This window comes from Melopsittacus undulatus, chromosome 5 (genome assembly GCF_012275295.1).
Source record: "Melopsittacus undulatus isolate bMelUnd1 chromosome 5, bMelUnd1.mat.Z, whole genome shotgun sequence".
Lineage (NCBI taxonomy): Eukaryota > Metazoa > Chordata > Aves > Psittaciformes > Psittaculidae > Melopsittacus > Melopsittacus undulatus.
In genome coordinates this window covers 80,174,732-80,191,279 of record NC_047531.1, presented here as the reverse complement: position 1 = coordinate 80,191,279, position 16,548 = coordinate 80,174,732, and the positions used below count along the sequence as shown (strand labels likewise).

General features: G+C 38.7%; 1 protein-coding gene across 1 annotated transcript in view; it reads left to right on the top strand.

Moving 5' to 3' along the window:
* Positions 1-15,145, top strand: part of PARVB (parvin beta) — a 64,628-nt gene extending 49,483 nt beyond the window's left edge. The window contains exons 8-13 of the mRNA XM_034062940.1: positions 1,078-1,097; positions 2,965-3,026; positions 4,697-4,765; positions 7,048-7,149; positions 8,062-8,134; positions 11,551-15,145. Coding sequence (XP_033918831.1) covers positions 1,078-1,097; positions 2,965-3,026; positions 4,697-4,765; positions 7,048-7,149; positions 8,062-8,134; positions 11,551-11,627 — 403 coding nt within the window. The 3' untranslated portion in view covers positions 11,628-15,145. The remainder of the gene's footprint in view (positions 1-1,077; positions 1,098-2,964; positions 3,027-4,696; positions 4,766-7,047; positions 7,150-8,061; positions 8,135-11,550) is intronic.
* The last annotated feature ends 1,403 nt before the right edge of the window (positions 15,146-16,548 follow it).

Below are 16,548 nucleotides of genomic sequence, written 5' to 3'. Positions count from 1 at the left end.
TCTCATGGCCTGAAGGCAACTCTTCTAACAGGGCAGCTTACATGCGCTCTCCTTCAGTTTATCAGTGTATTGGCTCCCTGTAGAGTTGGCTCAGCTTTCCATGACTTTGAAGATAAATGAAGTACCATGTGGCTAACTCAGTAGGGAAGATCATTCAGATGGAAACACTCAGAAATGAGATCATAACATCTCTGTGTGGACATTAAAGATCTCATAGTGTTTTTTTGTAGGATCAGAGCTCTGCCTCAGGTCTGTGGGCCAAAGTTCCTTCACTTACTCCTATGCTCTTGAACAGTGTAGTTAACTTGTCCTCTCCCTCAGTTGTGGTTTGTAAGATGTAATCTCTGGAATGGGGTTTAGACATTTTTTAGCAAGAAAGCTGTTTGCAGATTTGCATGTGTGCTTGTACATGTATTTTATTAAGTTATTTAATATTGCACAATATGAGGGGTTTACTGTTTAATGTGTTGCATACCCAGATAAAGTATAGCTATGGAAAATGCAAGGATCAGCAGAATCCAACATTTGTTGAATACTTTCAGATTCCTCTATGCAAGTCAGGGCCTGATTCCCAGCTGATAAACATCTGATATGTCTGCTGATGTCATTGGCTGTGTGTATAATTCATATGTAGCAGTTTTATTTACATAGTACCCAGGTGTGATGTATGTTTTCTTTCTTCAGAGAAAACAGATTAAAGTGAGATAGATAGCATTGTTCCTTCTAAGCTGTGTGGTGTAGCATGTGATGGCTGTATTTGTGGAAGCTACACTGAAGTACGTTTGTTCATTCTCTCATCATAAAACTAGCTATGTATAAGAAATCACAATTATGTGTAAAACATAATTACCCATTTCCATTCATTTCAAATGTATCTCCCTGACATCACTGGTGGTCTGCTGGGGACATTCCGGCAGCACGTTCTGTCTGGTCTGTGACATGCTCAGTCTCCTGACTTGGTAGGAGTGGTTAGCCCTCGGCATCCTGCAGGAAAAGGCCTGTTAAGTCCACAATCTTGTCTTTTCAAAGTGATTATTCATGAACTAACACTATGTTTTTGAATGCTCTGACTTGCAGGATGATGATGGGAAGATTTGGTAAGTAACAGTTGACTGAACTGGTTTTTAATATATGTCAGGCACAGAAATCTTGTCTGTTTCTATCAGCAGATCAAGAGAATGGATAGAGCAATTCCATGGGGCTGGAATGTATTGTGGGGGCACAGGTTTCGTTATCCACACAAATCTGGAGCATAAGGGGTAGAACTAGATCATTCAGTATAGAATCTGTGCTCTTTAGACTGGTCTCTATTGATTTGCTTTAATTCATAAGTAAGTGATAGAGAAAATTCTGCATATGGAATTATTTCCTAGTACTGTTGTTAGTGAATTTCAAGTAAAAATCTTTACAACACCCAGCAATTGGAGTATACCTTCTCTATAATGACACTGTTTAATTTATGTATGGAATCATGGGATTATAGAATAGTTAGGGTTGGAAAGGGCCTTAAGGTCATCTAGTTCCAACCCCCCTGCCATGGGCAGAGACACCCCATACTAAATCATGTCACCCAAGACTCTGTCCAGCCTGGCTTTGAACACTGCCAGGGATGTGAATACATGAAAATTACTGAAGCAAAGGTGTATGGTACGAGGTATAAGAAAGCTCTGTTTATCTGTCCGCTTTCAGTGACCAGTCAGCCCTCTCTAATTCGTTTGCATGTAGTATCATGTCTCCTCCATGTTCACTAGATTTTAGAGTTTAGACCTTACCAGCAATAGATCTTGTCTTCTAAACAAAAACCATGCTTTTTTTTTGGTGTTGCTGCCAAAAGACTTCTCTTTTTGCATTTAATTTTGTTAGCAGAATTAAGAGATGTGGGCTCCAGTAAAAGACTGTGTGTAATGAAGAACAAGTCACTTAGTTACACTATTACCCATTTATAATATGTGAACCATTTCCCCTCTTGCAGAGTAGCAACATTAATAAATAATAACATAATTAGAAAATAAGTAATGTCATGGGCTACAAGGGCCAAATAACATATCTTCAGATACCAAAGGAATCTGGATAATAAATATGCTTGTTTATTTAACAATAGAAAACTAGTCAAATGTGTTCTATAAATGAAAAGAGTTAAAACGTGGAAAAATTGTTATAAACTGTGTTGAAAATTTTAACATCTTAAAGCCCACACACTTTTCCAGCATTTTTTATGTAGGGTTTTGTTTGTTTTGGTGTTAATTTTTTTAAAATGCAGCTGCAAATGTTTTATTTCTTATTTTTTATTGTTTTACTGGATTAAAAAAGGGGGGAAAAAAAGGGAAAATTTCAGTCAGCCTGAAGCTGCAACAATGTGAAATGTTGCACTAATATAGTCAATTTAATAGATTTTAGATTGGGTTAGATAGTGTTATATAAAGCCTTGAAGGTCCAGATTTAATTTAAATCTTTATATAAGCTCTGCTCTTCATACACTGCTGAATTGGATGTCACTTGTGTTTAGTGTTAAGCTTTACTAAAGTCATGGGTATTACCAGTAATTTGAAATTAACCAAATTAATATCTGATTTTGATGCAGAGTAGTGGATGCAACCATAGCTATCACTGCGGCTGTAGTGCACCAAACCCAAGTGATGTTTCAGTGGCTCCATTGTTTAAGTTAGGATTCGGACACAGTAAAAAATAGTGTTTCATTTTAATTTTTCTTCCACCTTCCTATTTTGTGTACCAGTTATGAATGTCAGAAAGAGGAAGTTAGTTAATATGTTTATTTCCAGTTACCTCTGAAGTCCCCAGGAGGGTTTGCTCTGCTTAGACATCAATATAGGGTGATAACTTTTAGCCTGAGTCTTTGTTGCATGGCTTTCTGAGAAAGACCTTTAAGCTTGGAACACATAACCTGCTTTCCATAGTCAGCTGTTGGAGATGCATTGATTTATTTATTTTTTTCCCTAAACCCAGAGCGTGATGCCTTTGACACACTTTTTGATCATGCACCGGACAAACTCAGCGTAGTCAAAAAGGTAAAAAAAACACACACTTTTATTTTCTATACTGCTTTTTTCTTATGCTTTTGGAAAGATAACCAGAAAGATCTGGAAAAGGGCAGAAGAGGACTCTGAAATAGTGAAAAGGGTGTTTATTCCCCAAAGATCACTTTTTCAAAGCCAGCTGATACCTGGCTTCATTGGCTTTGCTCAGGCTTGTCTCGTTACTCTGCCTTATTGGCCAAAGCTTTTCTAGGTAGTGCTGCTAGATTCAATCAAAATTTATGCAGGTTAGAAAAGACTACTGTGTGAAGTATTCACAGTGGTACAGATCATTCTGACTGGATATATACATTTATATCCCCAAGCACTGTCTTCCAGCGAGGAAGGACAGAGCTGTACGGTAATGAGTAGCAGGCAGTGATGACCAGGCTCAACCATAGCCAGTTGTGCATGCATCTTCAGCCTCAGTCTCCCCAAGAAGGACTCACTGTTTGTGTTTCAGCTCATTCTTGTACTAAAGATGATCTTCCACAACTGGAAGATATTTTCCACAGTACCCTGAAATATGATTCACCCATAAATAAGTTTGATAAATGCAAAGCTTTTACAGAAGAAGTGATTTTGTCCCAGGGCTTTTCTGCCTAACACTAATTCATACAGTTCTCTGGCCTCTTGTCCATCATTGCAAAGCACACCTATTCAGACATATTCTTGACATTGCTCTTCGTGTTAGGCAGAGTGGAGAGGTAAAGTAGCTGTTGACCTCTGCCAGCTTGTGCTAGTTTTAGAGAACACATAATGGGTAGACTCCACTTTGTTCCATCAGCTAGTTCCAACCTGGCTGTTGCACTATTAGAACAGTAGTATACAAAGATCAGTCCTGTAATTTGTCCCTTCACTTTGAAACAGAGGATGTAAGCATTTAAAATAATGCTTTTAAGTGTCTGGAAGATTTTTTATCTTTCCATTCTGAAACATCTTCTAGGATAGTGTTTTTAGAGTTGATAGAAACTGAAGTTAGCTTTGTACATGCAATAAAGTTTTGACACCCAACTCTGTCCCTTTTGGAAGTGTAAGCAGGCTGTCAGACTGCTGTGCTTCATGAAGTACATCTGTACGTGTCTGGCTCATAGTAGCAGGATCTTGCAGGTCTGCTTTCTGTGGGAATACAAATGGCAGACTTGGATTACACTCTGACTGTAATTCGCTAATTGATATGCACACATCACTCCAGGAGCAGAGGTCTATGCGGAACAGTGTACTCCTGGCATCTTCTCTTGGGAGCGTTAGCTTAGTGCTGCTGATGCCTTGCTCTCTGGGAGTGGATCTTTTCCAATAACCTGAAGAGATTAGTTTGGAAAGTCAATGAACCTACTGCTTGCTTCATCTTCACAAATAACCTATAGGAGAACGGACGTCATCACAGCTTTTTCCCATGTGACTAAGTGTGCTTTATTTGCTAGGAAAAATAACTAGTAAGCTGTATGTAATAGCACCATCTGGTGACTGTTGGCGTATGGTGCAACATAAAAGACTATCTGAATGGGTTGTTTTCATTTTTATGTACTTATTTGTGCAAAAGCAAATACCACACATGCATATTTATTAAGCAAAAAAAATGTCTTAGAAGATTATGTTAACTCTTTCACACAGGCACTGACTGTTGTGTCTAGCATCACTGGTTCTGATTTTTTCTTTTATAGTCCCTGATCACCTTTGTGAACAAACACTTGAATAAACTGAATTTGGAAGTAACAGAGTTAGAAACTCAGGTAGGAGACTTTGAGTTTTTGTATGTAATCTAACTGTGTAAATTGCAATGACAGGCACTCTCTCCATAAAGCCTTGTTATGGAACTGTTAATCTTTGGGCATGTTAATTTATGGATAAAGGGTCTGTCTTTTAAGTAGCAATGACATTCACTGGTGCTTGCCTCCTTTCCGCTTGTTTACTCATACTTCATATTGTTACTGATTTATATTACAAGGTGAAATTCTTAGTTATTTAATAGTCTTATTAATGACTGTAAAATATGGCTGGATTTTAGGGCAGCTTATCTCTTGGATCAAAGTGGAGTGCTGCAAAGCAGTTGCTATAGTTATGGGTTGATGGTGGGTGGTGTCATTACTAGTGATGAGGATTCAGGATGAACTGGTATAAGCTCTTAATAGCTGGTTGCCTGGGGCTCTCAGGAGGAGTGTGGACTGCACTGTGCAGTTCATCATAGAGATATCAGGGCTAGCTTTGATCACATTAAAGTGGGACTAGAAACAATTCTGCTGTTGCATCAAAGGCCTTTATGTCCACCTCTTTACCCTACTATTATGTGATCACATGCACTGTGTTTGCTGCTCAGCAGTGTAGATTAACTATCCGAGCTCCTGTACTACAGTGGTTTGCCAGTAGTGTCCAGGTTAGTTTGTTTAAAGCTAGTGGAAGTGACTGTCAACCACCTCTGTCTGCTCTGAGGAGTTTTCTGCCTGTAGCACAGAAGTGGGTAGGGAATGTGTTTGGAAACTTAAGTAAGTGTGAATTTCAGTGTCAGTGGGGTTGTTCTCACTGTACAGATGAATAAAGCAATTTTCAGGGTTGGGCTTGGCTAAGCAGAAGCAGATACTCTTCCCAGAGTTCACTGAACTGTGGAGAGATGGTTATCTTACTGTCCCAACAAGTAAATAAGCATGGCATCTAGAGAATTATACCAGGAGTGTGGGGAATTGGTTTGATCCTGGCTTAGTTTAACACCAGTCATTCACTTCTATTTTATAGCTTTGCTGAAATAAATGGGGGACTGGATCAGATATATCATAAGAAATTGTTGTTTAATGCCTTAGAAATATCCAACAGGGTTTCTTTAAAAGATTAGAGAATGTCACATATAATAACTATATCAGGATCACAAGTGAGAAGTCTGTTAGGAATACATAACATTAGCCAGTAAGTAGTTCTGCTGTCTAGTAGGAAAACTGAGTAGTATTGCTGAAAGTACTTAGTATATTATTTAGTATTTAATGAAACTGTAAAAATCTATTTTGACTTGGGAAAAAATTGCTTTTTGAAGTTAAACTTCCTACCTCTGACAGAGGAGACTTAATTTCAGGCTCTGATTAGGGGCAGAGATTTGAATGTCCAATACACATGGTTTAAGAGAGATTGTGCTTAAAATGTCCAGGTACTGTGGTGGTAGGATTGGGAATATATAATGTGCAAACATAGAATCATAGAATAGTTAGGATTGGCACATGTTTCTCAGGACTCTTTTTGTTTGTTTGGTTTTCTTTTTGGGTGATGAGGTATTTGGTTTTGTTTGAATTGAAAAAAGCTAAGTTAAATCCTGTAGTAAAGTTGGCAAGATTCTTCAAGCAAATCAAATTAATATGAGGAAAAGCAAGGACATACATACTCTAACCTTACCCTAAAGTATTCAGTAGCTTACTAAATAAGTAACTGGCTGGAGATGAAGATCTTGTTCTCAGTCTCTGCCTGTTAAGACCAAATACTCTGCACAACTAAGGAGTAGAAATGATAGTTATCTCCCAGGTGAATTGCTTTTAATTTCTGCTTAGAGCTATTTAGTGTGTACAAGTAATTTAAGTAGTCTTTGGCACATGATCTTGCATGGGTTAATGCTATAGCCATAGCTGATGGGCTTCCTTGTTTTTCTCAGGAAATTAGAGTAGGGAAACAATGCTACCAGATGTAGGGAGAAAGCCTTGTATCCTGTGTTTTTCCTTTTCTTTAGAGAACTATTAAGAAAGTAGCTATACTAACAGGCTTTTTAGAAAAGACTAATTTAGCTTGCTTAGCTGCACTGGTGATTGCAAGGGTATAGGTGAATTCAGGGAGCAGATGAAACAAGGCCCTAATTGCTTGTTACATTTGCTGCCAATTCCTTACTGTGACTCCTAAAGCACCTTATACTTCTGTGCTAGCAAACGGTGGTATAAATCAAAGTACATAATTTGGGCCAAGCATTCTTTGTTCTGCTTGTTTATGAATGTTTATTTGAAAACAGATGCTTTCACCTAAGAATATCATCCGTATTTCTTTTTAGTTTGCAGATGGTGTTTACTTGGTTTTGCTCATGGGTCTCCTTGAAGACTATTTTGTTCCACTTCACAACTTCTACTTAACACCTGAAAGTTTTGATCAAAAGGTGGGTAGAAACTTCAGGCTATATTCTTTGTGCTTTGTTACCAGATGATGTTTTCCGGTCATTGTGTCCTTTCTCTTTGTGCCCAGCAAATCAAAACCTGGTATATTCTTCTCTTCAGGAGCTGTAGCAAAGATGCACTGGCTGTGACACTTGATAGTACCACTAAAAGCTGCTTATGAAATGAATGGGTAAATTCCCTACAGTTAAGGAAGAAGGGTATTCTGTTACTAGCATTAAACAACACACAAAGCTCATGAATATCCAGAATGAATAAATCAGTAATAAGCGCTTTGTACTGTATAGTACTTTACATAATCAAAGTGATTTATTAAATTGTAGTACTGCCTGAAGTGTTTTTATGTGCAGGAATGCCTTATTGTCCTAGACAGCAGATCTGAGGCTTGGCTTTGCTTAGTATGTACCATATAAATAGACAAGAAAGGCAAAAGGTGAGGGAGCTCTACTTTAGCTGCATCCTATTCACTGGGTTTGACAGGGAGATAGAACTTCTTCCCAAGGTCACAGAATGTCATGCCTAAAAACCCCTTATCTCATTTGTATTAGTTGCCTAATACCCATTAATTCTTTACCTGTAGTTTATTTGATGTTTCTATGGGGTTTCCTGGTTCATGTGGTACCCAGTCACATTTTTGCAGTTGAAATTTGGGAATCTTAAATTACTTCATTTGAATCAAAAGGTGAATATTTACCCTGCAGTGATACAAGCTTTCATTTCTTAGTCTCTTATATGTACTTTCTGCTGTGCTTGAACATATAAATGTTTAATAGTGATTTAAATAGAATTATCATTCTCTATGTCAAGTGTAGGGAGAATAAAACATTTTTAAAATTTGATTAAAGGCTTTAAATTCCTTTATAACTTTGAGATTCTAAGCACTTTACCTCTTTCAGGTCCATAATGTTTCCTTTGCTTTTGAGCTGATGCAAGATGGAGGACTGAAGAAACCAAAAGCTCGTCCTGAAGGTATGGACATGCATGTGGCTTCAAACTGTATATAAAAACATAATAGCAGGTGTTTGAAGTTCAACTCCATTCAAAGACAGTAGCAGTAGTGCCGCAAAGCAGAGCTGTAAATGCTCTTCTTGATAGTTTTCCAAAGGATTCATCGTCTATGTCTGGGGTATATCCTTACCTGTGTTTTTTGTCTGGAGTAGATTCACTGAGGTATGCGCATCTATCTTTAGTGAATAGCCCAGGAGCTGTTTGTTCAGTGCTATATTATAAATTCTGCTGATATTCTCAGTAACAATCCAAGCAGGAAGCTTTTCAGGGTCTGTAATTCTTACAGTTACCTGGCTTGGACCCCTGTGATCAGATTCCAATGGCAGATAAATGAAAGGCTTTTGGCTTTTATTTTGGTTTGGTTTGTTTTTTTTTTTAAGAGAACCAGTAGCAAATCCTCTACTTGATTTATGTGAACTTTGGAGTCAGAACAGAAAAGTATAAAACCTGTTTTTTTTCCTTTAAAGTCTGTGAACCTTGAATTAATTAAAGGTGAGGTCTGCATTATTGCAAGCACTAGGGATAAAAAGAGAAATTAAAACTTTGTGACTGCTAAATGAGCAATTTTATTCCTGATGTTACAAACTACATCGTGTTAGAGGCTTACACAGAACAAAGAAAAATGAGAAACACCCAAGATTTTGACTTAATCTGAGACAAAGTGGTGATAATAAATAGATTAACAAATAGTGGAGATAGTTATAGTGGGGGGAAAAGGGCAAAAGTCAATACTAAAAGCACATGTATCTTGTCAATATTGTTCTTTTAAATTTGGGGTTGAAAATTGCTCCTGAAGAATTCAGTAAAACAAGATGCTAACTTGAGAAGGTAAAGCAGTGTTCTGAGTATTGGTGGTGAGTCAGTAGGTATGTGAGGAAGACAGGGAAACTGGAGAAATGAATGCAGAATCAGAAAATGGCAGTTTTTTGAGTGGAAGGGTTAAAGAGATTGCAGTAGGAGACCAAGTAAGTTAGATAAGTCTGTTTTGAGAGAGAAGACTTCTCTATTTTTTATCGGTTGATCTACCAGAGGAGACTACCCTCCCATAAGGCTATCTCATATCCTAATGCTATCATGAGTAGCAGAACACTATAGCAGATCTGTTTGCTCCCAGCAAGGTGTGTAGATTCAGTAAGCAGCAGAATATCTTGAAGTGTTTTATTGATTATAAACTTAATTATCAGTAGAAGTTAGAGAGCCAAATTAGCCCATAGAACATTCATTTTCACTTTACCTGCTGCAGGATATACAGTCTCTTGTATGTATTTCCTCCTCTTCTGTGTTTGTACCCATTCCTGGTAGCAGTAGTTCACAGCTGCGGGAGTGAGCATGCTTGTTTGCTGGCTGTGTGACTGAATTGCCTATGCAATTGATTGTTGCTCTTAGAAAGCTGCTCCTGTAGAGTGGACAGTAACATTTTGGGCTTTGCTTGTCACCGTAGTTTCATCTAATCATCTGGATCTTGACAGTCAGTACAATCATGTAATACATGTTTCTTAGAACGGCAGTTAATTTTATCTTAATTTTCATGCCCCTCTATTATGCTCTCATGAGAACTCACTTGGAGTATTGTGTACAGTTCTGGTGTCCTCAACATAAAAAGGACATGGAACTATTGGAACAAGTCTAGAGGAGGGCCACGAGGATGATCAGGGGACTGGAGCACCTCCTGTATGAAGACAGGCTGAGAAAGTTGGGGCTGTTCAGCCTGGAGAAGAGAAGGCTACGTGGAGACCTCATAGCAGCCTTCCAGTATCTGAAGGAGGCCTACAGGGATGCTGGGGAGGGACCATTCATTAGGGACTGTAGTGATAGGACAAGGGGTAATCGGTTAAAACTTAGGGGAAGTTTAGATTGGATATAAGGAACAAGTTCTTTACTGTAAGGGTGGTGAGGCACTGGAATGGGTTGCCCAAGGAAGTTGTGAATGCTCCATTACTGGCGATGTCCAAGGCCAGGTTGGACGAAGCCTTGGGTGACATGGTTTAGTGTGAAGTGTCCCTGCACATGGCAGGGGAGTTGGAACTAGATGATCTTAAGTTCCTTTCCAGCCTTAACTATTCTATGATTTTGTGATTCCATTATAGACTTTGATGCTCTGCAAAAAGTTTGTGTGTAGTTTACACTGTTAATGCCATTTTAATACTGACTTATTATTTGTTCCTAAATAGGCTGGATAGCCTGTTACATGAATCAGTGAATTGGGTAGTAAATGCCTCTTGAACTAGCTGTAAGATTTTCATGTAAAACATTGTCTAGAGCATAACATCACAATGTTTATCGCTATAGCCCATGCTTTCTGCAGTGCTTGCAAGAATGAGGCCTTGTTTAATATCTTAGAGCGTCTTTGTATAGGTGACAAGCAAAAATAGGAGCATACAGGACAGCTGCTCTTCTCTGTTCTTCCAACTCAATTGAATAAATTGGGCCAGGAGTGGAACTTGATGCTGAATTATTGCAGCAGAAATATATTGTAGTGGATTAATTTTATTAGCCTCTAATGTGGTTATGGAGTGTGAATGTTTTAGATTAATGGAATATTTTAAACTATTTTGATGCTTTATGGCCACTTTCAGTGAATATTTTATTAGTTGTTGTTGCTAATGTGCATACTTTGATCTTAAAATAAGAAACAGGAGGCTGAGAATATGCTTATTCCTGGGAATGCCTGTTAGACAGTGATTAGTAAGGAACACTGTAATCACCCACACAGGGAGGGTGCATCTCACACTACTGTACTCTTTAATGCAGCAAAGGCATAACAGGATCTTTAAGTTAGGGAAATGTTAAACTAGAATTACAGTGTAACTTTTGCAGCAGTGAAGTAATTAACCATCTGTCTGAATTGTCAAAGGATGGAGGTGGAGTTTCCATCAGTGTAAGATTTAAAAAGAAAAAAGACAAAACCATGCAATGTTAAGCTTATATTTTAATTCAACCATAGGTTAGTTCATAGCCTCTATACAGGTTACTTGTGGGCTGTACCATTGCAGAGTTGTGGATATGTGAGGTTCAGCATCTTGTATCATGTGTGTGGCTACTTGCTTGCTTCTTCTGTGGCCAGTGAAGTCATCAGTAGTATTTCCCAAAGTCTTTATCCCAGGTCCCAGACAGAAGTATACTTTCTCTGTAGCCAATTTTAGATGAGGAAGGGAATTATCTTTTATTCATTTTGCAGAGAAGTTAGCTGTGGCTTTGTTATCATGAAGCTGTTTAAAAATGCATCATATGGGACATTTAAAAAGCTTGCCTTGGGGACATCAGAACTCTGGGGTTTTTTGTTGCTGATCCCACTGGCTCAGAGAGGACTTTTGTTCTTTGAGGACAAACAAGGGAAAACCAGAAGCAAATTAAGAACTTCTCCTTTTCTTTCACAGATGTTGTCAACTTGGATCTGAAGTCTACCCTCAGGGTTCTATACAACCTGTTCACGAAGTACAAGAACATTGAATGACCGTGGAAGCTGCTGAGGTCTTCATCCTTCCAACCTTAGGCAGAAATTACAATAAACACACCCTCTGCACGCTCCCATTGTGCCTTATGCTATACTTCATGCATTCTTTCTACAATTACTGTGGTCTCTCTGTAGCTGTTTATATGACAATCCCACTAAAAATAATGCATGTGTATTCTCTAAGTCACTTGAAAATGTGTAGATATTTCACACTTTTACCAGAAGATACTGCTGGGTCTGTTGTTTGTAATGATCAACAAATGTTCTTTTGATAAAGGAAATATACCACTAACTAATTTAATAAGCAGGGAAAACATTAGGCCTTCCTCATGGCTGGAGCCTCTTTGATTCTACAATAGAATTTCTTTTGCATAGTCCTTGATTACAGCTGGCATTTGATGATTTTCCGGGCTTAAGTGTTAGCAATAGAAAATCAGCATTGGAATTTATATAGAAGCTGAGCCTTTTCTGTTAAATAACATTTTTTATGTTCCGTTGGGTGGGGGGGGACTGAGGGGAATTATAGGCACTATCTGAAGCTAGTGGCAAAAGCTTCAGTTTTTGTGTTAATCTCATGCTACTCAGTGTTACTTCCATTCAGTGTTTACACAGAGTAAGTCTTTCAGTGGAATGACCAGCTAATTGTTTGATATCTATTTTTTATTTCATCTCCCTTCTAGGAGAAAATTGGTTGCTAGAGCCACGTTTTCCTGTTAAACACATAGCTTCAATCAGGTCTGTCAGGAGCCGGTCAAATAGGTGTGGGCTGGATTAATACATTTTGCCCATGATCCTTTCTGAAATGAACACAGGGAATAATGAGCTTGACAGTTTAAAGGCTGACTTTATTTCAAGTAGCTGAGTTAAAGGCCTTTTGGAGTTACTGGCAGCTGTACAGATCTGGGGCTCAGGCTTTTATAAGCAGAGTTTTATGTATTTTCTTTCCTAAAGAGAAAACCTGAATTTCTATATAAATAAGAGCTTGCTTTTACTTAGGGATTGCACTGGACTATTGCAAGAGGCAACCCAATGGTTAGCACTTAAATGTGAAACTCTTCAGTGACCAGTTATGCTCCAAACTAATTCCATCAAGTTGCCTTGTACCATCCCAAGAAATAACTCTGCTAGGCTGTGGCCTAGTTCTACAGTCTTTTAAGTTGTTATGGATTTTAGTGGTCTCTGTTTTAAAAAGGGATTGCTAGATTTATCTGGTAGACTCTAGTTACCTCATAGTACTTCACAGGTTTCATTTGTAGAGCTTTTCCCGGCTGATGTGGTAGGTACAGCAGTGCGTACAAGAGGGCTGCGCTGGAACATGAGTTGTCTTGAGTAGAGTTTTGAGGACAACTTTGCTAAGGAAACTGGATTGTCATTTCCAGAGTAAATTATTTGTGGAATACGCTTATAATAGTGTGGAGTACACAGGGGACAGATTTGACTGCTGCTTTTATATATCACAGCAGTAGCTATTCTTTTATGGGCAGCCATCATTTTGAGTGAAACATTAGGCAGAGTGCCTCAAAGAGGAAGCCGGTAGTATTGCTCTTCTCCAGGGGCTCACTGAAGTCCTGTTGTAAATAGGCATCCTCTTTCCTTAGAAATTGATTTCTTACACTAAACATTATTTACCCTACTGAATTCAAGAAGAAACGTGCTATTTGAATGGTATAATTTAAAGATTGTGATTTTCTCCTTCCCTCCTTAAACATGTTCTTTTAATCTCAGAGAGAAGTGGGCTTCTACATCTTAGTTTCATATTTTGGGGTTCTGAGTAGTATTTGAATGATTTGAGTCACCTCCCATCACACCTCCAAAACAAAGATGGAAAGAAGTTGCCCTTTATTTCCATGAAAAAAATCATATCTTATCTGAATCTTTAAGGTTCTGTGAGGAATTTTTGCTTGTTTGTGCTTCAGAAGGGAGCTGACCTCTTGCTGTTTATACAGAGCCTAGAACAATTGGACTTAAATTTCAGATGGGGCCACTAGACTTTACCATGACACTAGCAATTGTTACAAAGGAGACTTTCAGAGGCACTAAGGCCTGGTGGGTCAGCTCTCCTGGCAAGTTAATGAAATTGTTCTAACCTTTCATGCTGTAAAACAGGGGCTGGAAGGTAATTGAACTGAAAGGTCAAACTTTTAGTTCAATGCAGTGTTACTTGTGGAAAACAAGCCTGTTAAAGAGCTTCTCATTCCATCCACTTTCCTTCAGGTGATGTGGAAGTGCTGGTACTGTTTGTATTCTCTGAGTAGCTTGGAAATACCTTCAGAGAATCTAGGTTTTTTAATTGCAAGCAATATTAATATCAAAAGCAAACAGAAAATAAGAGGCGATTGATAAGAGCAGTTTGGCTTTGGGAGGGGGAATGACTATTTCTGAGATGGTATTATACAGCTGGCATCTTCATTGCATGTTAACAGATGTGAACATTTTAAAATAGCTTCTGTTTTGTTCAATTATGTGTTTCTGGTCACTGCAGAAACCTGAGTCCCTCCTGTACAGTCTTGAGGCATGGGTCCCTATTAGCATTCCTTACATTAATATCCCTGTCAGGGAAGACTGCAGGCTTGATGCCCTGAACAGCTTGGGGCAGGTGTCATACCCTATTTTGTTATGTTTTTAAGTCTTTTGGTAAATGTTGTACAGGGAAAATACATTTTTCATTCCTTGGCTCCTTGCTGTCTAGCTGGCATAGATGCTGTACTTCCTGCTAACCAGATTGCAAGCAGGGTGGATTTAACTGAACTCGAGCTTCATCCCAATCAGTGAGGTTTGCAGGAAGAATAATGTAGGTAAAGCTTCTCTAAACACCTGCTTTTGTCATGCCTTTCTGTTACATATGCATGATACTAAGTTCTTTTCCTCTCAAAAAAATGAGTCATTGTTAAACATGTTACTCATGAACTCTTTGTGCTGCTAGAGTTTTAGCTGTGTTCCTGGGAGCCAGGAGGGTAGTTCTGAATCGTGTTGAGTTCATTTGGAATGTCGAATGCTCTGTGGCATAAAAGCTTCTGCATTTGTAAGTACATAATGAATGTCTGTCTTTTCCACCCTGTACAGCTTGCCTTCTAGGTGCATCTGCTTGACATACTCAGTTCCACTGAGCTGTATTGCCACAAGAGAAGGGCAGATACTCCTCAGCTGCATCCTATTTTTCAAGATGAAAAACAAAGAGTGGCAGATATTTTAGAATCAGTTTAAACCTTTGTGTGATTTCTGACCCCTCTTCCCCACACACCAGTACTTTCAGTGTTAATGTATTTTTTAAGAGTCTTTTCTACTGTTTTTAGCAGTGTTCACTCTGGATTTCTAACTACTAAAAACCAGCCTTGCGGATAAAATTCTGGACTTGTTACAAAGCTGGATGTCTCTAGCATATGACAAGAGTTGTGTACTGTAAGCAAGTTACAATGCAATGCTATGTTTGCTAAAAATCACAGCAGGAGTGTTATGCATGGTTTGTGACAGTTGTACTATTTATTCAAATAAATAAATAATGATCACTTGGCTTTCTACATCTTTTTTCTTTGCTAAATGGACACGTCTGTATTAAGAACTTTTGAAAGATGAACTATAGCCATCTTTTTTGTCAAGGATTCTAGATGTATAATGATCTCTGAAGACCTAACAAAGCAGTGATCTTGGATTTCTGGCCCTGGTGCAGGTGATAAGATTGTACAAGCAGACACAGATGAGCTCTGCCTTTTTATTTGGCAGATGGGCCTGATGAATTACACTCTCTGATACTGACAGAAGACTTAAGGCCCAGTTCTTCTGCAGCAGCATAGGAGTGAAAGCTGACATGCCACAACTAGTCCTGTATATGCCTACAGAGCACTGGGGAAGCAAGAAGTGCAAGTAAATCTGTAGTGATAGTGAAAACGTCTCCATTTGTGTGCTTCTCTTTGTTCTGGTATGGGAAGAGTGTAGAGTGGCTCTCCAATAAAGCAAGGCTGTGTAGAGAAGCAGGAAAGTGCATTATCAGAAGTTGTTATTGGTGGGAGTGCTGTTGATTCCTTGAATTGTTCTTCAGTGGCTATTTCTGTGAGGGCCGGGTGTATGCATGTGTGTGTGCATGAAGTGTGCAGTGGGAATGTACAGAAAGACTGGTGGGGGAGAAGGGCATGAAATCAAATGCAACTCTGATAGAGAATTTATTAATGCTATTCTACAACAGACTGGATACGACATGCACTGGTAGCAACATCATTTCTCGGAGGAAAAAAGGTGCTTGTCCATGTGTGTTTCAGACTTGGTTTTTTAGCATTGGTTCACTGTATTGTGAATGAGGCTTTGAAGAAAAGTCCTTTGTGTTGCCAGTTGAAATGGGAAGAGACCTAGAAATTGCAGATGGATTTCTCAACATTTAGTTCTTCTTTCCACCCTCTGCTGATTAGAAGCTGGATTTGCCCAGAGCTCCCTATAGCATCTCAGACTATACCTTCCTTTTGGTTTTTTTTTACTTACTACATTTCTAAGCTGCTTCACTTCTGCATAGGTAAGAAGGTACACTGGATCTTTGCTAATTTGATGTGTAGTTCTATTTGCTATCTGCTTAGAAAATACAGTTACATTTTCCCTTTCATTAAGGATTTTGGGTTATCAATTATGAAGAATTCATGGCAGCTGGGAATCTGTTTTCAACCCCCTTTTCTTACCCAATTTAGCTCATCCATTCTTGTATGTGGCACGGAGCTAAACACAGTAGTCCCTTAACAGCATTAAACCAGATCAGCTTAATTAGTGTGCCTGTCTACTGTCTCATTCAGGGATTTCATGGTAGACTGCAGAGTTGCATTTGATTTCTGACAGAGTTAATGAATGTATGTGGTACCGGAAGGAAACGTCCAGGGAAATTGGTGAAGAGAGCTTTCCCACTTTAATCAGAGCTGGAAAAGGGAAGGAAGAACAGCAGCAC